The 26,389-nt window shown below is 39.8% G+C and overlaps 2 protein-coding genes across 3 annotated transcripts in view; both read right to left on the bottom strand.

Moving 5' to 3' along the window:
* Window positions 1–438: 438 nt before the first annotated feature.
* KLHDC2 (kelch domain containing 2) lies at window positions 439–13,623 on the bottom strand. The gene is made up of 14 exons (XM_034769965.1): window positions 13,526–13,623; window positions 12,788–12,963; window positions 11,606–11,685; window positions 9,294–9,411; window positions 7,806–7,921; window positions 7,366–7,447; window positions 7,188–7,271; window positions 6,418–6,498; window positions 6,276–6,334; window positions 5,672–5,781; window positions 4,471–4,543; window positions 2,341–2,428; window positions 2,008–2,060; window positions 439–1,672 (listed from the first exon to the last, which is right to left on the bottom strand). Exons 2-14 carry the CDS (start codon window positions 12,941–12,943, stop codon window positions 1,549–1,551), a joined length of 1,224 nt encoding a protein of 407 aa, XP_034625856.1. The 5' UTR covers window positions 12,944–12,963; window positions 13,526–13,623; the 3' UTR covers window positions 439–1,548.
* An 8,223-nt stretch (window positions 13,624–21,846) lies between these two features.
* KLHDC1 (kelch domain containing 1) overlaps window positions 21,847–26,389 on the bottom strand; it is a 54,306-nt gene continuing 49,763 nt past the window's right edge. For both annotated transcript variants that reach the window (XM_034768586.1, XM_034768583.1), the window contains exons 11-13: window positions 24,099–24,183; window positions 22,530–22,582; window positions 21,847–22,194 (exon numbers count right to left, since the gene is read on the bottom strand). In XM_034768586.1, coding sequence (XP_034624477.1) covers window positions 22,020–22,194; window positions 22,530–22,582; window positions 24,099–24,183 — 313 coding nt within the window. In that variant the 3' untranslated portion in view covers window positions 21,847–22,019. The remainder of the gene's footprint in view (window positions 22,195–22,529; window positions 22,583–24,098; window positions 24,184–26,389) is intronic.

Below are 26,389 nucleotides of genomic sequence, written 5' to 3'. Positions count from 1 at the left end.
ACTGTATTAATCTGCTCCCACTTAACAGTGTCATGTTTGGGAGTGAAGATAGATTTGACTGTACAGGCTTTTGATAAACATTATCTAAGAAAAGTCCTGCAAGGACATAAATCCAAGTCTTGCTTCTGACTAGTCAGCTGCAGTCACTTACTGGCTGTGGGAGCATGACAACATTATGAATGAATGGGAGATATAAAATCCCCACCCTATGAGCAAAGTATTATACTATTTGGACTTATATGTACTCTACCTGTGAGCAGACAAACAAAGGCCTGAGTAAAACAGATGAATGGTGAGCCGTAGCTTAAAAAGCACAGATCTAATAAAATGCCCTAATACTATTCACCCCAATGGAGTGCACATAAGACAGCTAATTGAATTACAGTTTAGTATTATGAAAAGAAATGAGACAGTAAGTGGAGTGCTGAAGTCACTTTGTTCCAATATTTAAATCACAAGCCATTTATTAGTTTCTCAACCCCTCCACTGGATCAGTGGTGGCCTATGCCTCCTGATGCCTGGGAGGCAAGGCAGAGCCAGAAGGACTTTAGTGCTGGATGCTGCTCACATACAATGTACTTTCAGTAGTTTTTAAACTAGTGAAGCTGAACAGAGCCTGGCAGCTGTTAGTCATCAGCTACACCATATGCATGAAGCTCTGAATATGGAAGCTGCTGAAGGACATTAATAATCAAGCCATTCCTGGCAGTTTGTGTTTTTGGCTAGTCCTAGACATGCATGGTCTAGTTTGACACTTAACTACTGATTGACTAAAGCATTTTCACACTCACTCCAGGATTAAGACAGAATACAATGTCTACTTATCACTCACACTTACAGCTCTTAAATAACCCCACAACAACATGATACTTAGTCACCATCCCTCTACATTTGTGTCTAAACAACTCAAACTTCTAAACCTTAGTGCTGGGAATAGCTCACCAGCTTAAATTAAAATAGCAGTTTCTCTAACCTTAAACTCATGTGGTCAAACATGTTAGGAACCTGTCTTATTCCTATCTGTGAGATGCTAATACAGACTAAAACTACTCTATCATGTTGAATAATGCTAAAGAGTCATTGTTCTTTCCTATTAATGGTGTCCTAAAGAACATTAGTGCCTGAAAATACTTCTAGCATTGCCAAACTTTAAGACCCAGAAATTCAGTAACTACCCACAAATCCTTGAATGGTAACTCCTTAAACAGTGTTTCTCCCTGCATTGACACACTCTGAAGTAATTTAGGATAGGAAAACTACTATCATCATGTAATGAAGTGAGTGGCATTAAGTTGAACAAACCATTACTGGTTTAACTTAGATTAGGCACTGATACATTTCAACTTGCATTAAATACATTTATTGCAAACATCTTTACACAAAAATAGGTTCTCTCTAAGCCATTCACATGCAACTTACAACCAACAAGCTACTACCACCAACGACAATGCAGATATTTATACAAGTCTCACATCTGCCACACGTGGTTGGTAAAATTATTACATCTTTTAGAATTGCTCATCCATGCAGAGGTTGTTCGCAGAAGTCTTAAGAGCCAGATGTATTGTTACTTCCAAACCGCTGATTGACGCTGTGAAGCAAGTGCTTTGGGAGGCAGGTCCATGAGTTGGCTAATATCTCTTTGAAGCAAATGACTGCTTCTAGGCACAGCCTTAGAAAAATAATGAATATCTCAGTTACTATTAAAAACATAAGTGAAATAGCACCAAAGGTAAGAATTCTGTTTCTTAAAGCTGCTTAGTTGACTTGTTCCCCCCAAAGTATTAGCTGTTTTCATTGTCAGAGGATTATGAAGTCTTTACAAAAGAATGGAAGCAGCAAGACTCCTTCCATCACTGAATGCTATTTCAGCTTTCCTAGGGAAATGTTATTACCTCAGTCTCCCCCCGTATGCCTAGGAACCATGATCCGGTACTAAAGTACAAGGTATTACTAAATGAGAAGGGAAGAACGGGTGTAAAATTCAAAAGTGTATTTTTTTTTTACCTTACAAGAGATTTTGGTTGTAGAGAAAACACAAGTATCTCATTACTGTGCGCCTGGAAAGAGAGATGTTAATTAATATTTGAAGCCTTAATGCATTGATAAGTTCATTCCTTAAAAAGCAGCAAAAGTTTCTCTCTTAAACAGTGAAATTTTCCGGTGGCATTGAAAGTCACTGATGGCAGAAAAAGGCGTTTCACAGTTGTAGGTTGCAGTTGAAGTGACAGATGCTAAGGGCCGGTGGGGGAGGTCTCACTTTTTAAAAAACTTGTTTTTCCACACAGCAGCACTAGAAGGTACATACTACATATGTGAAATTCTTAAAAACAGACTTACTGCTTTGTGATGGGCAAGCAAGTTGTTGGCACAGCCACCAAAAACAATCACCTCTCCTTCTTCACTTGCACAAGCTGTATGCCACAGCCTAGAAAATGAACAAGCCACACATTAATTAAGTACAAAGAGAAAGAGTCCAAGTACAGCATCAGTACCATTACAGAGAAGTGCTGTGAAATAAGATGTAATATTTATATGCAAGGTCGATGCAGACAGGTTAGCTTCAGCATGTAATAATTTCTAGCAACAGTAAAGAATGACTTCAGTGGATAAGAGTTATCATTCCCTGTACACAAACCATATTACAGATATCCACTTTGTAAGCTGTTTGGGTGGGAAAGCAAAGTAGTGCTGAGTGGTTCTGATGTTCTGAGTGGTTCTATAGTCTGATAACGGGCACTTGTGAAGTTCATCTTTTGAAAGTAAACTAAAATTTACAGTAATCCTAGTTTTGGTAGCTGAAGGGTTTGTGAAGAAATATGGTTTGATGGTAGAGCATTCTATTTTTTTCAGTCAAGCCAATCATATCAGAGGCTTCCAGTTTGAGAGCTGAACGAACCAGTTACAAGCTGATTATCCAAACAATGAGACAAGGTGAACCCTCACCATCCACACTGTACATTCCACCTGTTGTCTAACACAGGTTATTACCGATACACCTTAGCTGCCTTATAGTACTTACATCAAATTTCAGTGTTTTTATCCAGCATCTGAAAAATATTATTTAAATTTCAACATACTATTTAAGGCAGGTTTCTGAACCCTGCAGGAAGATCAATTGTAAGAAAGGTGCTTGGAGTAGGACAAAGTTTAGCTCTAGTAGATTACTACAATCTTACTACAGAATTTTGCACAATAAGGAACGAGTACTTTTCCATATTGCCTTTTCTAAAAGATTAGCCTTAAGTTATAGTATGGTCAGGGCTGACCACCACATAAGAATTATGATACTGAATCAGACCAGTGGTCCATTCAGTCTGGTATCTTGCAGCTGTGGTCAGTACTAGACACTTCAGTAAAAGGTACAAGTAGTGCCATACTAAGCAGGTTATCCTATACCTGTCCATCAGTTGGGGCTGGCTTATGCCCAGAGGCAATGACATCCATCATCATTCTAAAACATTTTATCGAATGTGACTGTGCTTAGTCTAATCCGTGAGTGCAATCCTTGGATCTCTGTCTCAGTTGCAACTTGTACCAACAAGTTCCATAGACCACTTATGCAAAAGAGTATTTCCTTTTCTAAGTTTGTTACCTTTCACTTCTATTCAATGTCCCTTTGTTTTTAGTACAATAAAGGGAAAGAGTACCCCTATGCCTTCCCTATATTGTTATCTTATATCTTTCTCTAAACAGTCCCAATTGTGTGAATCTTTTCATTCCTTTAATTATTTTTTGACAAACATCTCTGAACTCCCTCTATTACGGCTTGAGATTGGGTGACCAGAATTTAACAGTATTCCAAGCAAAGATTATTTATGGTGACATTACACTGTTTTCCATCCCATTTTTATGCACCCTAACTAACACTGTTAATTTTCTGACTTCAGCCATGTAAAAGACAATGGTCTCTATTTAGACAGAGTCCATCAAGCAAAGCAGAGCAGAGCCAGCTGTCAGCCAGGGCAATCAAAGCTTTGTGATTCCCCTTATGTCCGGAGCAGCAGTTTTAAACAAACATTCTGTTAGTAGGCCGAGTATTGATTTCCCAGTCTGACATGTTAAGGTCTGCTCTGCCTGTCGAGTACTAGAGCTTTGTGTACTAACACCACTAAAATGGACATTCTAGTTAGTTCTCTGCCATTTGATAGGCTAATAGTTACGCAGAACAGTAATATAGTTTTGAGTTCCAAACAATATAATCACAGAGGGATATGCTGGAGTCTGTATCAGCACACGGACACATAGCTACCTTAATCCTGCACCTTCATAAAACAGGATGTATTATCATGGTTGGGTAAGAGCAACCACTCTGATTTATCACTACTTTAACGTTAAAAAAAGATGCAGTATTAGTGAAAAAGTGATCCAAGACCTGTGTGCCATATCAATGCTACAAGCTGCCCCCTAAGATTTCCTAGACATTATTACTGGTTTTTATACATTTCCAAGAATGTGTGTACACCTTACCTTGGTTTTTCAGAATAATTATGCTCAAACTGTTTCCACTCATTCTTACTGATACAATAAATCCAAGCATCACCTGTAAATACAAAGAGATATTAATCCTTGTCACTGTTGCCAGAACAAGCATATTCTGGTATAACCTAAGAATACTGTGTTTAACCATGTGTGTCCCCAATTCTTCAGGACTGAAATTTAAGTCCTTCAATCACCAAGTCAAATTATACATTGTGTACACATGTGTAGGTATACAGTCCTCTTTACATCTTTCCATTTATGGAAGGAAGAGATAAATATCTTGTCATTTTAAATTCCTTCTAAAACACAAGAGCCCACACTGAAATGATGGAACGCTTTTCCTTGCAGAAAACAGCTTACCTATGAAAACTAGATGTCATTTCATATGATGTAATATTATTAATGAAGTTTTCATAAGCCTCTCTAAATGTGCATTTGATCTTGATAAAGTTTACAAAACAAAGCTGATTACATGTTGAATTAGACAAGAGTAGTGTTGCTTTTTTAATAATCATAAGAAATCAGTCACATGATGGCCAGTCTGTTGTTGATGCAATTCTTGTTTTCCCCTGGGGCTAGACAGTGTAACTCATACAGTCTGGGGGACTGGTATAGCCATCTTACCACTCTGGGAGTAGTTTGCCATCACGTTCCATTCGTCTGAATGGATTTTACACCACACAAGGTAGTTGACTATAATCAAATAGCACTTTTCAAAGATAAGCCTAATATTTTCAGTACTGACAAGGCTGAACAAGTCTACAGCAGGTCACCTAACCACAGATTTTCACATTGCTGAAAAGATTAAGAAATGAGCTCTCAGCTTCTGATTGGACTTGGAATGCTCTATTTTTAAAAAATGCCATTGCTGCTATGAGACGTGAACAATGAGCACTGCAAAATGTTACTCACGGGAATAGTCAATGGCTAGAGAGGGACTCAGGAGACCTAGGTTCAATTCCCAGGTCTGCCACTGGTTTGCTAGATGACCTTAGGCAATTCACTTAACCCGTGCCTCAGTTTCCCCATCTGTAAAATGGAGACCGTGATACTGACCTTTGAGTTCTATGGTTGGAAAGCACTGGGTATTACTGAGACAATGTTAGTAAATAGTTTACAGTTAAACAGACACTTGAGCATTCAATTGTATAGAATTTGAAGAGTGTAAAGGTTCCTTAGAATTACTTACTCAGTGGCTGCTTATCGGTGGTAAACCCTCCAAAGAGAAATAGGTGATCTGATGAAACAGGCGTTAAGGAGTGCCAAGATCGGCCTACTGGGCAAATGCCTTGTGTAATTCTGCATTTAAACAAAAAAAGCACCCCAAGTTACAGACCAGCTAAAACACAGTGCAGACTTTTTTGGGTCCAATGATTTTTCAGATATTAAAACCATACAGTGGCGTACTGGATGCTAACTTTGACCAACTATTAGCAACAATTCAGTTTCTTGTTGAGGAAGGCACAGTTCATTTCTCAACGATTAGAAGTCAGACTTCCTGGAAAGAGTTATTGCAGACGGACTAATCCAATGAAGACAGAATAGTCTCAAATAACGCTGGCTGAATGGCAGAAGGCCTTTTACTCATCTCCAGACACTTTAAAATTAGTGATGGCCAGTGAAACAAGGTACTAGGACATAAACGTTTAGTCGTACCTCTCTAAAAGCAATGCATTTGATGGTAAATACTTCCAAGTTCTGTTAGAATGATTTGCAGGTGAAAAAGTACATCTACAAATACAATTATGTACTGCCTTAAAAAAAAAGGAAGACTAAAGAGCTTTGATACCTACATTTCATTCCACTCCCATGTGTCCAAATTAAGATGATAAAGATCATTCATTCTAGAATCCTAAAATAAAATAGATAAAAGTTGAATGAACGATTCACTTTAGAGACTCAGCAGCAACATTGTAAAACTGTTCTTACACTTACTCGGTATCTGCCTCCAAACACATAGCCTCTGTTCCCAACTGTAGCGCAGGCATGGGCTGCTCGGGGTGAGGGGGATTTACCCTGAGAGAAGAAAATATTAAAATTCGAAGGAAGACTTGTTTGATAGTGTTATTCAGATAATGGTATTGAGCAGAGGCTGGAAACTAAGAAAGGAAATCTGGTCAGAGATCTTTAACAGCTGCATAATTACACAGATGTTATATTCAAGATAAAACTAAATACCATTTCCCTCCAGAAACTCATGATCAGCTAAGGGGGCAGAAACCGTGGATTAACAGTCTGATTTAAGGTGACTGGCAGCAGGTGGGGACAGGGGAGAAAATGGAGTTGCATTCATCTATGTAAGGGAGGCCCAAGAGACCCAAGTTTTACTTGTTGGGCGGGGGGGAGGGAGAAAGAGACAGGCAGATCTGCCAATAAAATAACCACTGCAGTTATATGACTACAATATAGAAGTGGTTCTTCAATACAAGTCAATTGCTCAAAGCCACTGCTACTGAGGCAAGTCACTGCTGGAAGCCCATGGAGGCACCTATGTAGAACAGCCTTTTGATCTGTAGACTTCCTCTTTCTTAATGAGTATCAGAACAAAACTAAAACAAAAAATACAGGCCTAGCAAGTGAGGGTACTTTGCATAGTATTGCTACTCTTTATCTTCATGTCCCGTCTAGTGTCAATCCTAGAAAAAGCCGCCATTGCTGCTGAAGAGTTATGTTTTACTCAGTGTCAAAATTCTTTTAAAAATTACCGTGGTTATGGGCTGGCTCCAAGAAAAGGTTTCAGTGTCCAGAACATGTACATGATCATTCCATCCTCTAGGCTGACCTGAGTTCTTTAGAAAATTGATGAAAAAACGATTACATTTCCATTTTAATTAACGTTTTCTGCTGAAAATTACTCTTAGGTGGAGAAGGAAGGTTACTTACCCAAAAAGAGGTTTCATCAAATTCAAAAGTTCCTATTGGTATCCCTTCAGGCGAATAACCATAACCTCCAAAAAATATTAGCCTGTTCAATAGAAATTACATCAAGTTCTCAAAAGCAAGTACCATTGTACGGCAATCTCTACTATTACAATGTAATGCTCAGTAAAGGCTTTTCACACACAGCATATGGGAAACCCCACTATGCTCCCTTGACTGTGTTACCAAATTACAAGTAAGGTTTTTCTTAATTTTCAAACATGTTTAGAGTTGAGCACTTTTTAAATGTTTATTTAGAATCAAACCCAGCACAAGATTCAATGTATAAAATATATTCCCTTCCCAGTTTTGTTCAGCTTAGATACAAGACACCAACAAGAATGACAATCTTATTAAAAAAAAGTCACAAAGAGAACTGCAAACTTTTGTTCATGCTTGCTTACTTATTTTTATAAACCCAAACTCCAAGTTTGTCCTTTGATGAGGGGGGAACACCTTGACATTCTACTCTAACCCACTGCAACACTTTGTCCTTGGATCTGGAGTTTAACATGTAGAACTACAAGACAATAAAAATAAGAGTTTTTTTAACCCACACAGTTAGCGTACATCTAGAGACCAACAAATGTTTCAATATATTGATTAGAATGCGCCAGCAGAAAAGTATATAGTTCTTTTCCAAGCTCAGAATACTATGATGAAATATTCTGAGGTCACATGTAAGGATCCAACCATCCCCCGAAGTAGGCCCTTAATGCTGTTCTACACTTGTGAAAGGAGTATTAGCACTGAACTTAGTTTACTACTCCCATCCCAGGGTGGAAAGCAGTAGTACTCCCCCAAGCTCCAGCCATTTGAATGTAAAATAGTTCACTCAGCAGATTTTTTTATATAATCATCTCTCCTTTCTTGCACACTTTGCTGTGCAGAGGGACAGCTGATGTTGAATTTAACTTGTCATTATGCTAATGACGAAGTCTATCAGTGACATGAATATGAAGCTCGTCAGATGTCTGAGCTATTTTATTTCAGCCTGTCTGCATCATCATTTCATCAGTTTGCACTGAGTTTATCTTTTTTTAAGTGAAAGCTTAGATTCTCCAAGCAGGAGACGGATGGAAGGAAGAAAGAAACATTTCACCAAACTACCACAAACCAGCTTAATTCACCACCATTTCTATCCATTCGCAAGTTTAAGATTTCAGTGGATTTTTGAAGCTCCCAGCCTTCAAAATTAAGTAGACTCAAAGAATCTATGTAATATGACTACAGGGTGAATTTGACCAGTACATTAGGATTAACACCACTTATTTTGCAGTAACTACACCTACTGGAGAGGAGGATGTTTTACAGTATTGCAATCTACTCCTTCAGTCATGCCAAACTATCTAGGGCCGGACCTGATCCATTCCCAAAACCCATATCAGCCAGTACAGTTACAGGGAAATTGAACTGGAGGAAGTCACTGTGTCAGCCATCTGGATGAAAAGCTCAGAGTGGTAAAACTACTATTGTAAGTTGTTGCTTCTTTGGCAAGTGTGAAAAAGTAACATTTGTTTGGATTACTTCAAGTTTGAGGAAGCGATTGCAGGAAAGAAAACTAGTTTCTCTGTTCCAAGCATTGAACATACAGACAGAAGATGAAGGTATGTTGTAGGAGAGGATGTGAAGGACCTTAATGACTTGCTACCTGTTCAGCATTCCCCAGTCATTAACATGACAATATCAAGGCTCGGTTAACACTCCAGCAGACATACTATATCTGTTCAGAAGGAAGAGCATTTGTAGTTTATGAAATGTGATATTTTCATGCTTTGGATGCATTTTAATGTGCTTAGAAGTCAGTCTTATCTTTAGTACAGAATGGGGCTACAAATAGTGTCTATTGGAACCTCTAACAGAAAGGGTATAATTAATCTTCAGACACTTACCTTGTTTGTATTGCCACGTGCATGATGCCCTCCAAATAAATACAATACTTTGTCTACACACACAGCACAACTGCCTGACATGGAAGGTGGAACATCTCCTTCTGTTTTTTTTTTATTCCTGGAAAGATACACAAAAACATTTAAAAACTAATAAAAAGGAAAAGATTATTATGTCTGAAGTCGAAGGATTCAATCTGACTGGCTGAGTTATTAATTACAACAAGTCTGTGGGATATTCAGGACTCCAGTTTTGAGTCATTTGGATCTTTGTAGTAACAGCACTTCGAACACACTGAAAAACCCTCCTCTTACAAAGATATATTTTGGGGGGATTCTCTATTTCCAACTCAGAGGACTAAGGATCCTCCTCCCCCCCTTCGCCTTTTTGAAATGGAGATACTCAGACACAGAGAATCCTCCTTTAAAAAACACATCTTGGTAAAAAAAAAAAAAAAAGGAGGTTTTTTTAATGTTTTCAAAGCGCTGTAATTACAAGGATGCATTTCCAAACTCAAGGCTCCACATGACCACAAGAACAGCAACTGCCAAGTAAGACTGAATGGGACTCCCTTCTGAACCAGTTAATACTGCTCCTTAAAGAGTTTAGGGCACTTTGCAAGATAAGTCCCTAGTTGTCTAGAGAGGTGAAGCAACACATAACCCCCACTACCAACAGCAGGTATGCAGCTTCTGAACAACTTTCAGTTTGTTTTTTTTTGTTGGATAAGGAAGCAAAAATAGTATATGTAGCTGAACAGATGTTTTTAAAACTAAAAAGATAGTTTTTAATTTAAAAAGTACCTTCACAACACGATGAAGGAAATACTATCTGAACACAGGTTTATTTCATTAGGTTATTTGCTGTAGTATGTTACAAATATATGCAATCTACAGAAACTATATTTGATATCAGGGGTTCTCAAATATTCCACAGTATTTGTCACACCTTAATAGAGAAACTGTCTTGGGAGCCACCTCCTCTCCCTTTAGGGGCAAGTGACATCCCTGTGGCAACTACAGCAATCACTTACATGGAAAAATAAGATTAAGAAAACTTAAATATTAAGTTTTATAATGCAGTTTGCAGGGTGAATAAAAATCAGTGATTTTAAAAAAAACCCCACAAAGTCAGTTTCAATTTTAATTAAATATGGATTTCTAAAAAATAAATGCACTTAAAATTAAAAATTTGAAATTGACAACCTATGTTAAGGTTTAAATAATTATTCAAATCATTTCAATTATGCAAAAAAATAATACCTAAGAGTACATACAGTATTTGCTGCCAAATTTTAAAAGTCAAACCACTGAACTGGTGGAAGCCACTGGCTAAGCTCCTTGAACTAGAGTCTGTTGAAGTGCTAACCCAACCTTTGACAGTAGTAGCCTCTCCTGCAGATGCAGAGAAAATATTTTCTTCATTTTACTTTATTCAACTAGTTCAGCTCAGTTACTAATTTAATTCCAAGTTAAGAAACCAATTGGGAGTTGAAACACCAAGAAAGCTTGTTTTCCACTTCCTGTTCAAGAATAAAAACCAGGGATCAGGGGATGAGATCTATTCGTTCTAACCTCATGAAGAACATGGTGACCAGAAACCTCAGTTCAATTCACTAACTATAGTTAATACTGCCTTTGTTTAATAAATCAGTTAGTTTTGAATGCAAAACATATTTTGATGTTTTTTTCTTATGTTTCCAGCATATTTAGGATAGTTTTATTTTTAAAAAATTAAAATACTGTTTTTGTGCATTTTTAATTTGTTTCCATCCAAGTAGAGCTTGACACAGATCACAAGTAAAAAATAATCATACTTTAGTAAATAAGAAATGCATCATTTTCTAAAATAAAAAAAAAGGTAAAAATTAAGAATCTTAGTAAGTGTATGTGGAACTGTATAACTGCTTAAATAAATGCGTATAGATATAGTGTATGCTCCTGGTTAGCAAAAGTACCACCAAATTTAGTGTACAGGCTATATTAACTAGCAAATCAAATCAACCTTTCTTTAGAAAGGTAACTAAATGGTACAAATGCAAAACACGATTAAAATGGATTTAAATCAAAGTTCCCTGCTTGCTGATTAAAGTCAGTGATTTAAATTGCTTATATTTAAATCAAAGGACCCTGGTGTGGCAGTTTGTCATCTGGAAAGGATGAAAGGCAGTGCCATGTTGACCAGACAGTTTTCTGCAGGTCATCAGCAATTCCTCCATGGATCATCAGTATGATTTATAGATCAGATTGAGAACCTCTTTATTTTTCCTTTCTTAAGCCATTGTCTTTATTTTAAAGTCACTCATGTACTGTACCATCTTCCAGTTTCCATGCTGTAGATCCATATTTCATCTCTAGGCAGATAGAAGTCATAAAATCCCCTAACTTGAGCATTCTGCAGGGAGAGCAAAGAGAAGAGAATAGGCACTATTACAAAAGGCTCGACATTTTATATCATGTACAGTCAAATGTTTTCAGGCCTGCCCTCCTTCCCCCTCAGAAACAATTCAACCTATTTTTAAGTGTTTATGAAACAGAAAATAGCATCAGGAGTCAAAGGAGGGATAAGTAGTGTGACCAGTGCAGGCTGCACTTCAGTGACTCCCACTTGTGTAACAGCCCTCAGGGAGCAGTTACACACTGTGACAAATTCAAGCAGTCTCAGGGCTACTTTAGCTTGTGTTGGGAACTGCACCAGCTCACAGCAGACTCCAGGATCAGAAGAGTATTAAGATGGGTTAAAGCCACCTTTGCAACCTCCTCCCTCTGGCACACTAAAGCTCTAGCATGAGGATCTGCGCCCAGACTTTTTTTTTTTTAAAAGGATTTTGCCAGATGTTAGTGGAATACACTAGGCACGTTGTTTCCAGATATCTGCAAAAAATTTAGTTTGCTGTCAAATGAAAATAAATTTGGTGACCTTACCCTTATGACTTGGACAAACAAGAATCATAGATCATAATATGGTTTTATTTTTTTGTTTAAAACTACACCTACGCCAGCATGATTAGCAGACTACTCAGGAACTCTGAACTCCAGTGTATCGCCAAGTAGGGGTGTGCTGGAAAAGCTGTGTGGATAAAATTGTTAAGTGCCGATCTGCACTATGTCTTAGTCAACCAACTAACAGTAATTCCTTATCTTCCAGATTATTAAATATCTTGCAAGAAAGAGAGAACAGAAACCCCATCTCCTACAAATAGCCATTGATTAGTCTTCAGAGCATTTATTTAACATTTCACAAGGGTCACACCATTTCTAACTACTTATATGTCATCTTAAAGTGATAGTTCAGTACTTGGCATGTCAAACTTTTTTTTTTGGAGTGGTTATATTATGTAGTTAGAGTCTTGTCGAAATACTGAGTGAGGCCAGTCAACTTCGAAAGCATCCCCAATGACAGATGCCTGGGTCAGTGCAGAGAGAAGCTGTTTTGTCAGATAAGGAGGTCTTAGCTGTGGTCATATTTTAAAAGAGTAACAGTTTGAGAATGGTACCTTATAGCCCCCCCAAACAAACATGCAGTGCCCATCAGTGACTGCTACATGCCCACTGCGCTCTGCGGGGCTGCTGTTCTCCAGCTGCTCAAAGTTGTCCTCAGCTGGAGCTGGGAGCTCTTCATCTGCCTGCAGCTCTTCATTATCATCAGCCATTTTGATCCAGTGCTAGAGTCCTAAAACAGACATGTGGGGCTTTTAATAACCGCTGGGTGAAACCATGAGTCAGGAAACGCCACAGAGCCGCTTCCTTCCCACAGGTGAAAGATGCAAAATGGAAACACGAGCGAGCGAGCGAGCGAGCCCCAGGGCTGTGCCGGGGTTTCCTGGCGCCCCACGCTCCGTTGGGTGCCGCTCGGGGCAGAAGTCTCCGCGGGGCGTTTCGGGGGTGTCAGTTCAGCGGTGACCGCGTTGCTGGAGGACCGCAGCTCACAGACACCCCGCGGGATCTCAGGGCCTGGCTTCAGGACTCTCGGCACAAGCGGCTGCTGCCGCAGCGCGTCCACACCAGCACCGGGGGAGCAAAACCCGGTGGCGACGAGGCCAAGCGCGACGCGCCCCGCGGAGACACGGGGGGCTCCTCACTGACAGCCGGGGGCCGGGGCCCGTCCCCGGGTTCCCCGCCAGGGAGCGGCGCGAGCGGCGCCCGCGCTCGGTACCGGAGGGACAGCCGCCGCCCGGCCCCTCGCGCGCCGGGCACGGGCCCCTCCCCCAAGGCTCGCGCCACCCCCGCCTCACCTCAGCGGGCCACCCAGCCTGTCGTGGGTCACCACTGTCAACATCCGCCGCGGCCGACTTCCGCTCCCGGCAGCCTCCGCGCCCAGCGCCGGCTCCGCCCCCCAGAGACCGTCGCCCGCGCGCGTCCCCGCCAAAACCCGAGGGGGGAGGGGCAGGGCCGCAGCCGGGCTGGTGCTGAGCAGGTGTTCCTATTACCAGCGCGCTAGGCGCTGTACAAAGTAGGGCTGCCCGCTGCCCTGGCAGCTGGAAGTCCCGGGTTTTGTCAGGCACGCCCCTGTTGGGAGGCTGAGGGCAGCAGTGCCGGCGCACCGGAGTGTTTGGGAAATGCAGGGTTAGGGTGGCTCGGGAGCAGCACGTGGAACAGGCAGTGGGGTCACCGCCAGGTGGGGGTACTGTGGATCAGCTGGTGCCCTCTCCTGTTTGCCAAGGTCAGTGGCCAGGGCAGCCCTGGCAGCAGGCGCCTGGTGCCATCCCCCAGGGATGGGATAGGGAGACAGTGCCGGGGGAGGAGGCCAGGTGTATATGGTAGAAGGTAGGGGGCAGGTGGATGTCCTGTTTTTTTGCACCTCCGAGGGCGGATGTCCCATATTTTTTGTATGCAGAGGTTTCAACTCTCATGTGAGCACAGAACAGAAATAGGGTCTCTGGCCCAAGATTACAGTATTAAATTATTCACTACCTACCCCCTGTTCTCCACGCTGACCTGGACTTCATGGTGGTTGGGGGTCACATACTGACCTTTAGGACACTTAATTTAGACCTTGACCCAGCAGCTGATTCTATTCAAACAGACACTTGTGTCTACATGTAGCCCATTGGCTTCAGTGTGGTCCTACACAAGAATAGGTCTATCCCTGCAGAGTCATTTGCAGGACGGGGGCCTTACCTTGTCTTTTCAAAGATACCAACACACATGGCAGTGCTCAAGTCAAAGGGGAAAAATGGCCCTTAGAATCAAGACAATTATTTTTGAGTTACTATATACTGAATAAACTACGTGGGCAGCAATAGAAGCAATTGTGATTTTTCTAGAGTGACTTCAAAAAAAGGTTAGAGTGAAGCCATATGGCAGATCAAGGGATAAAAATGGAGTTGGAAATCCACAAGCAAAACTCTTGAAGCAGTAACATCCCTAGAGACCACACAGGAACTTACCATCTGGTCTCAGGTCTCTAGACCCGTGACCAATAGGAGTAAACAGAAAATTGCCCAAAAGCCACATCAACCAAAGGGCACATCCCCCCCCTTCCACATACATATGGTGGTTCCTTTAAGCAGCTGGACACCCGGGGGAGGAAAAAGATGAATTTTAAAATAGTATGTGCAGAATTTTTATATTTTTTGGTGCAGAATTCCCCCAGGAGTACTATATAATGTGATAGGCTGGTGAGTACACCGAAGCTATCCAACCCTGTAAATTTCTGAGGGGTAGTCTGGCATGCAGCACCATGTAGGTGCATGCTGCCATTTGTCCTAGAAGTTAGAGGCAGTTCTGAACTGTGGTGACAGGGTACATCTTTAGATCTAAAGCAATAAGCTGCCTTGTTTAGAACCTCTTCTTGGTAGGGAAACCCTAGCCTTTGTAGAGTCCAGGACTGCTCCAGTGAATTCTGTTCTTTGAACAAAAGAGAGGATGGATTTCTCCATTCTGATTAGTAGCCCCAGTGTGTCAAAAGTAGACCAAATAGTGGCTATGCTGGGGAGTATCTGAGACCTGGACTGGCCTCTTACTAGCTAGCTGTCCAGGTAAGGAAAAGGACTTTCGCAGGAATGCTGCTTCTACAGCCATGCATTTTGTGAAAACACGAGGGGTTCCTGACAGTCCAAAAGGCAGTGCTGTGAATTGGTAGTGGAATCCCATTGCCCATGAACCTGAGAAATTTTTGGTGGCTCTGGTGAATTACCATGTGAAAATAAGCATCTTTTAAGTCAATAGTAGCATATCAGTCCCCAGGATCTAAGGAAGAGACAATAGATGCTAGAGTGACCATCCGGGATTTCCTTTTCTTTAGGTACTTGTTTAATTGCCTTAGATCTAAAATAGGTCCGACACTGCCCATGTTTGCCTTGGGATTAGGAAGCAGCAGGAATAAAATACTTCCCCTTTAAATGACCTGGGAACTTCTTGTATGGGAACTTCCTGTATGGCTCCAATGTGGAGCAGAGACTAGACCTCCTGAAGCAGCACGCTCTCATAAGAGTGATCCCTGAAGAGGGATGGGTAAGGTGGGGTAAAAATAAATTGAAAGGTGTATCCCAGTTCCACCATACTTAAGACCTATTGATGTGTGGTGATGTGGGTCCAAGCACTTAGGAAGTGGGATAGGCAGTTGGCAAAAATAGGGGTAGAGAAAGATGACATTATGCGAATTGGTATACTGTTCTTTCCCAACAGGTCAAAAGGATTTCTTAGATGATCCAGGTTGCCTAGAAGAGCTAGCAGCTGCAGAGGAGGGTGGGGGAGGAGGACACCTCTTGCAACCCCTGCCTTTCTTTTTGGAGATGTCCTGGGAATGCAGCAAGCAGGACTTTAAACTGCTGGGAATGCTGTGGTTGGAATGGCTTTCTTTTTGCCGCCAGTATACAGATCTCCAGAGACTTAAGGGTCGCCCTTGAATCCTTAAGACTATGAAGCCTCTCATCAGTTTTACTGGAAAACAGCAAGAGGCCTTCAAATGGGAGGTCTTAAATTGTTTGTTGTAACTCTGGTGGGAGGCCTGATGCCAGAAGCCAAGATGAATGTTGCATCATGATGGCAGAAAGCCATAGCTTGAGCCGCAGAGTCTGACGCATCCAAGCTTGCCTGCAGTGCAGTTCTGACAACTAATTTACGTTTCTCCACCAAAGCAGAGAACTCCTGCTTTGCCTCATCAGGAAGCTTATCTTTGAACTTCAGGCTATTATCCCGTAGGTTGAAATTGTATCAAACCAGCAAAGCTTGCTGGTTCGCAATCCTGAGCTGTAAATCCAAAAGTGTCCTGTGGAACAGATCTCGTTTTGTGAAGGGACATAATATCTCTACTCTATCATTTTGGCATTGGGAAGCAGAGAAGGAGTCTGTCAAAATCTTGACAGGCTCCAGGATATCCTCATTAATAGGGAGAGCTGCCCTAAAGTGTCCTATAGAGGCTAAAATGTCCACAAGCTTGTGTGACTTTTCTTGTACCTCTTCTGGTTGTATACCTAGAACCGTAGCCATCCTCCTCAACAAGTCTTGATGAGCTCTTGATGTAGATTCAGTCACTGCTGCCTCTGCGTCTGAGGTGACGAAGAAGAGGTGGCTAAATGTTGAGGAGGTCCCTCTAATTCCTCTATTGGAGAGTCCTGAGCATGCGGCTCCACTGCCCGGTACCAATCCTGATACTGTGGGAAGAAAAATAGTGACCTTCCTGCAGATGCTCCTGGCATCTGGCTGACATAGACGTGTGTAAAGGGAGCAAAGAGGTTCTGGAACGTCAAAGGAAGCCCCAAGGGATCCAGACGGGCCATTCATACAGAGGTGGGAGCGAGCTGTGTTTAGGGACACTAGCTCTTAGAATGCTGAGGCTGTGAACAGAACCATGGCAGGCAGGCACCCCACTGGGGCTATTGGGCATGCTCAGGTTGGGACACAAAGGACCCGACTTCCAAGTCCGATGAGGAATCCATTTCCTCCGACCATGAGGGAGCTGAACCGATCAATACTGGGGAGAGAGGTTCTGGGACTGGAGAAGGGGATAACTGAAATCATTGCTGATTTGCCTCTAGGTGCAATCCTACATAGAGGTGCCACAAGAGTAGAAGTGGCCAGGACTGAGTGGTGCTCTGGGGCTGAAATTGGGACACAGGAGCATGTGGTTCCAATATTGGTACTGTGCAAGACTCTTGAATCGTGGGAGAAGCTGGTACCAACAACCTAAGCAACTCTCTAGCTGCCTCAAAAGCCTCAGCTGTCAGCAGTACCAGAAAGGCCTCCTGAAACTGCAGTACCAAGAGGTGTGCTGATCCTTCAGGGATTGGTCTGAATGGACCCTTCCTGGGTTCTGGAGTCAACAATCCCGGCTGGCTCTCAGATTGCTCCTGGGGGTGTGCCTTTTTTGAGTGCCCTACTGAGTCCTTACAAACACTTGGTGCCTTCTTCTTGGAGAGTCCGGTACCCAGGCTTTAAGAGACTTAACACAGTCTCTTCTTAGGATTCTATTAGAACATGAGGAGCACACCTAACAGACTTGGACTTCTCAGTACTCGTTCTGACAGCGAATGAAGTGCAGACTCCATGAGCATGTACTTGAATCTGGCAAGTTTGTGACCTTTTTCAAACAGGGTTTGAACCCTCTACAAGTGTGGTAAAAAGAAGAACAGGAATACTTGTGGCACCTTAGAGACTAACAAATTTAGTTAGTAAAGGTAAAAAATCCATTACAATCTACATATCACACAGACTATGCTGAGAGACTGTGTCACACACTCTCAAAGAAACTGCGAAACCACCTGATCAGCATCCTATACAGCAAACGGGGAAAGATTAATTTTTGTCATTATACAAGTGTGGTGTTTGTCACATGTGCCTTCCCAGAAACTTAAGGCAGATGGAGTTTGGGTTGCTCACTGGCACAGACCTGTTACATCAACAGACAGGCCTTGAAGCCATGTAAATGGGGCATCAGTCCGGTACCGACCCTGGAACCCAACCAAGCCAATGGTAGCCATACACTAAAAAGATAGTTTCAGGAATAAATTTAGAATATTAACTATTTACAGATATTCTGTACAAGACTAAAAACAAACACTAGAGGTACTATTTACACTAAAGGAGGGAAGATATGAAGAAACAAAGACTGTAGCTGCAACAATAACTGTCACTGGCAGTAGTAAGGAACTGAGGGGAGTCGGGAGCAGTGCAGCTCTTTATACCTGCATGCAGTGATGCAAGGCACCAGAGGGCACTCATGCTTCCCCCACCAGTACTGCTAAAAGAAAAACCTTTGAGGTGCACACACACCTACAGTAGAATGGACATGTGCAATTACTTGAAGAAGAATAATTAGCAAAGTTTTAGACAGAAGTTAGAAGTAGTGGGTGGAAGAAAATTGTGAAATACAGGAACTCCTCACTTAAAGTCGTCCCGGTTAACACTGTTTCGATGTTAAGTTGCTGATCAATTAGGGAACATGCTCGTTTAAAGTTGTGAAATGTTCCCTTCAAAACAGCAGCCACCTGTTTTGTCCACTGCTTGCAGGAAGAGCAGCCCGTTGCAGCTAGCTGGTGGGGGCTTGGAACCAGGGTGGACCAGCAGCCCCCCTATCAGCTCCCCACTCCCCTAAATTCCCTGTGCAGCAGCTGTCCCTCCCCCCACTGCCATGTGCTTCTCCTGCCCTCTACCTTGGAGCTGCTCCCAGAGACTCCTGCTTGCTGTACAGGGGGGAGGGGGGAAAAGTGGGGCTAATGTCAGGGTGTCTCCCCCTCCCCCCGCACCCCCCTTACCCCATCTTCCATAGAGCAGGGGACACACACAATGGAGGGAGGGAGTTTCTAGAAAGTAGCTGCCCTCTCAGGTCTCAGCAAGCTGATTTAATTAACAAGGCAGTGTACTTTAGCCTGGGGTCAGCTACTTAAAGGGGAAATGCGCATTTTTTCTCTCACACACAGGGTGTGTGTCTCTGTCTGCCCTCCCTCCTTTCCTGCTGCCTTGTAGAGTGTTGTGAGAGTTAACACTTGAGGGCTCAGTCAATTGCTAGTTCAATTAGCAGTAAGGCATTCCCTGGGAAATATCCCACCCTCTGACTCCTCCACCTCAACCAAGCTTCACAATCATCATTGTGTACCAGTACTAAATTGTTTGTTTTGTCTGGTGAAAAAAATTTCCCCTGGAACCTAACCCCCCCATTTACATTAAAATTCTTATGGGGAAATTGGATTTGCTTAACATCGTTTCGCTTAAAGTCACATTTTTCAGGAACAGAACTACAACATTAAGTGAGGAGTTCCTGTTCTGGTACAACTAATTCAAAATATGGGACACACTGATGTCAATGGGAGTGTAAGGATCCTTTTGTCCTAAAATATGATGCTTTTAGAAATTAAATATTACAGATAGTACTTTAAAGTGTGGCACAGTCACATATTTTAATGGAAACATGTTACTTACGATAGAATTGTAAAATATTTTGCAGTCTCTGATCATAACTGACTTACAATGTAGTCTGTCAAAAACACACATTTTTATTCTAATTTATAACAGTAAACAAAGAAGTAACTGCAGATATTCTGAAACATTCATGAAAACATAACATGGTGCTAAAGGCACTTTTGATAATATCTATAACTGAATCTGAACACAGTCTCCATACAAAAAATTGCTGGTATTTTACCTCTTTTTTTATACTAACTTCTTTACATAAGAACATTTACCCAAGTGTAATAATAACAAAATTGCTTGTATTAAGATAATTAACACAAATTTTCTAGTGCTGCATACAGTCTGAAATTAATCATTTTGACTTCTCATAGAGCTAAATGTTCCCCAGGAACATTCCTATAAAGTGCACTTGCTGTTCTGTTGAATGTCCCACGTACATCTAACATTCCACTGATTTTAAATGTTGACAGCAGCATATGTGCAGTGGCAAAACTATAGCAAACGGATTAAGGATTACATATTGCCACAAAACGTTTTGATTCTATTTCCTCTGTAAGTCAATGGACAAAATTCTCCTCTTACATCTGTACTGTAGGAATAGTACTTCAGTATTCCTCTATGCATGTAGATCTCTCAGTGATGTCATTGTGAATTCTGTACATACAGGGAAGCAGAACACCAGACTTGAGTACTATCATGTGGATCTGAGGGGGAATTGTCCCTAGTATCATTAATATAGATACTCATGGAAAAAGCTGTCTTTTAAGGATTTATAATGAATTCCAAAATGATATTATCTATCCTTAACCCTAACTCCTATCTGAGAAAAGTATAATTACATATGTGAAAAACCAATTTTAAAAGGACTTTCAACACTTCTGAACTCAGTCATAAAAGCTGGAGGATGGAGGTGGAGCCTGGAGGTGATATCTTCAAATTTGATCAGATCAATTCAAATGATGGTCTAAAGAGCTCTTATAGGCCCTTATCCTTCAAAGACTAGTATATGTGCATAACTTTAAGCATTTGAGTAATCCCACTGAACTCAATGGGACTATTCATGTGCTTGAAGTCAAGCATGCATATAAGTCTTTGCAAGATGAGGGTCATAACAAATTCTAAGTAATTAATATACGCATTGTGGTATGATGTATTTGAAACTGCCCCTTGTTCTGCAGAATAAGAGCTGCAAATCCAGCTATATGTTAAGAAGTGGAAGGAGTGGATGCTTTACCTAAGAAAATTTTACAGTCTTTGGGGCCAGTTTAATCATTTGAACCATTTCCTTGTGTGGGGGAATCCCTTTTAACATAAAGGCCACATACCTGGACAATTTACATTTCCACTTCTTCACAATTTTTTTGCTAATATCAAATGTCTCCTTAGTTGAAGAAAATAGGAAAATATGGCTCAACTGTGATACTCAGTCATAATATATTTTCTTCTAAGATATACATTCGCTACAAAATCTCCTTTCCTAATTACATAGGATTTTGTAATCAGATGGTAAAAACTAATCAGAATAGGTCTACATTCAAATATACTGTTTACATAAAAATTTAATGACTGGGTCCCAACTAATACCTGAAACAGATAGGAAAATATTAATTCTATATAAGCTTTTTACAATAAATAAACAAAATATTTTGAACCAAAATTAAATATAAACTTTACACATTCAAAATAAAAAATATATATAAAATCTATTTTGAAAAAATGTCATTGATTAGAGAATTACAGTAAAACAATGTTATGAACTGCATTTGAATTTTCACATACAAAATTATTTAGCTTAATATCTTTTTTTTTTTTTTTTTTTTACTTTTAAAGTTCCACAGTTAGCCAGTGTGTTGATTTTTCTGCTTTTGTGTAAGATGGTTACCTCCCAGTATCAATAATCAAACTTTCATATGCTACTGTTAAATAAAATAGATCAAACAAAAGGATTTGCAATTATAATCATATTATCGAGAGTTAAATTAACAGGGATACTGTGTCAAACTCATTTTGTCTTCATCAGCGAGTGCTGATGTGACAAAACTGGAAATAAGATTTTATATCAGAAAGAGGAATTTTTATGCATCTGAAAAAGTTCTGTGTCTTCTGTTACTTTCCAAAAGAGTACTTTTTATGAAGTCGCTTACCTCGAACATAAGAGCAGAAGTTAATTTCTGCAACCTCAAGTGGTGTAGAATATTTAGAACATAGAATATTTAGTTTTCACTCTTTTCAATACCTCAGGAAACAAAAAGGTTTTTTTTGTAGAAACTCAGCCTACAAAATACCTCATGTGTACCGCTAGTAAACAATCGCTAACAAAAATCTTTGCTGTACACTATAAATACATATAGTGGTCAATATCTTTTTTGTCCTTGTTCAGGTGACATTTATTTGCTCTTGTCTTTCAATTTCAGCTTTTTTCTCTTGCCGATGGTTAGCTGCAGCCCAAAAGGTTATTTTTTTCAACACTTGTGGCAAAATTTTGGATGGTAACCAGGATATTTGATTCTTTAAAAGGCTTGCATTTTTACCAATGCAGTCAAGGCACAATCTAAAAAGAATGTCAGAATTAACTAAGGTCTTATAACCAAAAGATAAAACACATGAAACAGCAAACAAACTTTTACAAAAAATGTTAAATTAAAAATATATATAATTTATGTATAGTCCAGTCCATAATAATACCAATGCTTTAAAACTGTTTTGAAACATATTTACACAGCATATTTACATCATTAACTAGATTAATAATTTTGTTTCTTACCTACTGATCCAGGTAAGAATAGTTCAAAGTGCCTTATGTTAAAAAAAACTCTTCAGTTATAAAAAGTAGTAACGTAATTATCTGTGCTAGACTCTTTGTGGCACTATATAATCTAAACTCACCTGAGAAGTGAGTAAGGTTGAGTTTGAAAAATCAATAAATCACTGCAGTGACCCTAATGAAGAAGAACAGCAACAATCAGGAGGATGATCTAGATTAACTGTTAATTTAAAAGTTATCCCAGGAATACCTTTATATTTGTTTCAACAGGATGATATAAAATGTATTACCATAAATATAATTAAAGTCTATGAATATTTAGATTAACAATTATCTTATAAAGATTACAAATAGCAAAATGAATACTTCTGAGCCCCCACCTACATGCCTACAGAGGCAGGACTTTGGGGACACGTCTTCTTCAGCCTCCCCTCTCAGCAACATTGAAGAGCCACATCTTTTCAGCATCAAGTGCCCCTGAGAACTGTCTTATGGGGCTGGAAGGTGAATTTTTGAATTGGAAAGATGTGGGAAAGTGGTAAGAAGGGATTTAGGTAATGGGCAGACCCTAGTGGTATCTTCACAGCCCTGGACAACAGTGATGGCAGAATATATGTTATACTGTGGATCAATGGAGTATGTGCCATTTGCCACCTTCAGGGACCCACCTCTCGTCTCTGCACAACAGAAGAGCTTTGATGGCCTTCCAGCCCGATGTGAGATAGGATTTCTAAGGGGAGAGAAACTGCACGGAACTCAGAGCTACAGAAGCCCCTATATAGCAGCATAGGGAGTGGGTGCTCTGTACCAGATGCTTTAGTGTCAGTTCCTGCAGGAGTGGCTGAAGCAGGCTCAGCAGAGTTGTTCCATGCATTTGGAGGGTTGGGGTAAGGAGTGTGCCTCTCTGGCTTTTCCCCTGCACATCTACAAAGCACCCAGTCCCACTAATTGTGCCAGGTGCTATGCTCTGGTTATAGGCATTAAGGCACAAAAATTAACACACTATATAGTAATACCAAACAATCCACGAATGATGATGATGAATTGTAGTTCTTGTAGGAACCAAAACTTTATAGTGTAAATCAAAATTGCTCCACTGAAGAGAGGAGTCACAAGAATGATTAAACGATTAGAAAACATGCTTTATAATGACAGACTTAAGGAGCTCAATCTATTTAGCTTATCAAAGAGAAGGGGTGACTTGATTATAGTCCAAGTAAATATTTGTAGGTACTTACAAAAGGGCTCTTTAATCTAGCATAAAAAGGTAAAACAGGAGGCAATGGCTCAAAGTCTAAATTAGAGAAATTCAGACTGGAAATAAGGCATATACCTTTAATGGTACGAGTAATTAACCATTGGAATAATTTACCAAGGGTTGTGGTGGATTCTCCATCCCTTACACTTTTTAAAATCAAGGTTTTTCTAAAAGATCTGCTCTATGAATTATTTTGCTCTATGAATTATTTTGGGGAAGTTATGGCCTGTGCTGTACAGGGGGTCAGCCTAGATGATCACAATGATCCCTTTTGGCCACGGAATCTAAGTCAAAGACATTATACTGATTTATACCAGCTGAACAGTTGGCCTTGAATGTCCTGATCTTCATGCATTTAAATTCTCAGCAATAATGCTGAATTAATGTTTTTTTAATTAAATTATACTAAGACTTCATTATTAAATTTACTAACTGTGTCCAAGAAATGCAAGTCATCTTTGCTCCCACCAAAGATCATCACTTCTCCTTCTGTGCCAAGACAGGCTGTGTGCCACAACCTACAAACAAAGTTATAAATAAAATGAATAGCTTAATAATAAATAAATAATAATAATATAATGGTTTATTTGCATATTATCAGATAAACAAATCTAAATTAGCTAATTTTAAATGTTTTAATATAGGATTCAGGGAAGCAGAACCTTTACCTGAATGACTATAACCTCATCCACATCACATGATTTCCCCCTCATTTCTCATATCTCAAAAGATTCATTTGAAAAGAAAATTGAATAATGACATGATTAATAATAATGATTGGTTAAATGGAGCAGTCAGTTTTATAAATGCTATGAATCCATTACTTACGAACAGACAAATTGAATTCTTGCTGGTCTTACACTACTTACCAAGAGGAATTTTATTAAACTCTTATTGTATAAAAAATATTTCAGGAGGCTTCAACACTCAGGAACCATGCCTGAAAGATCACATTATTCACTTCGATACTTGTATGAGAGGATTAAAAAGTAATGGAAAGCAATATGAGTAGCCATTTTATCTTAAGAGAACTTACAGACCGACATATTAATGTGGCTGTCTGGCTGATCTGTAGTATAGTTTTTTTATTTTATATATATATATATATATATATATATATATAAAATTTCTATATTTATTTATATACACACACACACACACATACATATATATATATTGGCTTACCTATCATTATTTTACACAGAACACTACAATGGAAAACTCACAAGTATCTTGGTAAATGTTTACATATAATAAGTATTTTATTTTTATATCAGTTTTCCACTTTTATTTTTTAATTAACAAGTACTAGCAAATTGGGATTGTGAGCTCTTTTGTGTTGACTCTTATTCCTGAATTTTAGGATTGAGTTTTAGAACACAGGTTCTTCTCTGTCAGTTCCCATCCATCCTTTTTCTGCCTCATTCTTATAAACTTATTATTTTATCAACGATTCATATAAGTAAGTTTTCACTGTACTGCATTTAATTATTGTTGTTATTATTTATTAGAATTAACTGACCGAATTCTGCACTGTCTTGTGCCAAGTATAACCCCACTCAGGTAAACAGGATAGCATTGGGTGTAAGTCAACGTAGAATTTGGCCCCTTCTGTTATGTTTTAACTACTAAAAAGTATGCATAAATGGAATTTTCATGCAAAACTAAATTCACTCACATTTTCTTACGTCATTCATTTCAGCAATTATTCACTGTTCTCCTTACACTAAACTATCCCACCTTTTCTCTTCCTCATACCTGTAGATAGATCTGTCTCTGTCCTATCTGCATTAGGAAAACTCTGGCCTGGACTTGATCATCGAAGAACACTGGAAAGCCTTTCCTGCCTTGACTTTCTTGACATTCTAGCTTGAAACCTGATGCTTTTTTCTATAGACTGATAGAGTTTATGTCCTCTCACAGCTGCTCTAACTTATCACCTAAACATTCTAATAAAGCATGTTATTTACATAGTACATAAGCTGAATTAATGTAGCCTTTTTACACAGACTCTCTACCTAGAATTATAGCGATGACATAGTTTATCCTTTAGTTAAACACTGGGAGTTTATAACAAACAAAAAATTCATGCTGGAAAGAAACTTGGCATGCAAAGTCTTAGCCTAGGTGCAATTAAAAACCAAAAAACAAAAACAAAACACTTTTCCGAGCAAGACACACAAAGTTAATTCAATACTGTAAGTCTATAATCAGACAGTTTATTATGCATAATTAGAAACAGAAAAACACTCTCTTACATAAATGATGCTGGGGGATTGTCATAAATAAAAAAGTTTTGTAGAAAACTCAAAAAAATACATTAATGCACTTATGCATGTGATATAAACTATATATTTATATAGGGATATATACATGTATACATTTTTTTGCCAACACATTTTAAACACACTGTATGGTTGCCAACCTCCAGGATTGGCCTGGAGTCACCTGGAAACGGCATCCATCTCCCAATGACTATTGAAAGCAATGCAGGAGATTTTAACAGGATTTTTTAAGAAAATGACATTATGTCATGTTGCGAAAAAAAATCTGGAATAGCTTCAGTCAGAGTTGACAACCCTAATTTTAAGACCCTGTTCTCAAATTCATCCCACTGCAGAAGGCCTGCATAAAGCCACCTGTGTTCTGAAGGCCCTGAAATAACCCTATGCATATATGAGGAGATAGGGCACAGATACAGTAATAAAAATGTGCTCTGAACCA

This window comes from Trachemys scripta, chromosome 4, assembly GCF_013100865.1.
Source record: "Trachemys scripta elegans isolate TJP31775 chromosome 4, CAS_Tse_1.0, whole genome shotgun sequence".
Taxonomy (NCBI): Eukaryota; Metazoa; Chordata; order Testudines; family Emydidae; genus Trachemys; species Trachemys scripta.
The sequence above is the reverse complement of the archived record's forward strand: the minus strand, read 5'-3'. Positions and strand labels throughout refer to the sequence as shown.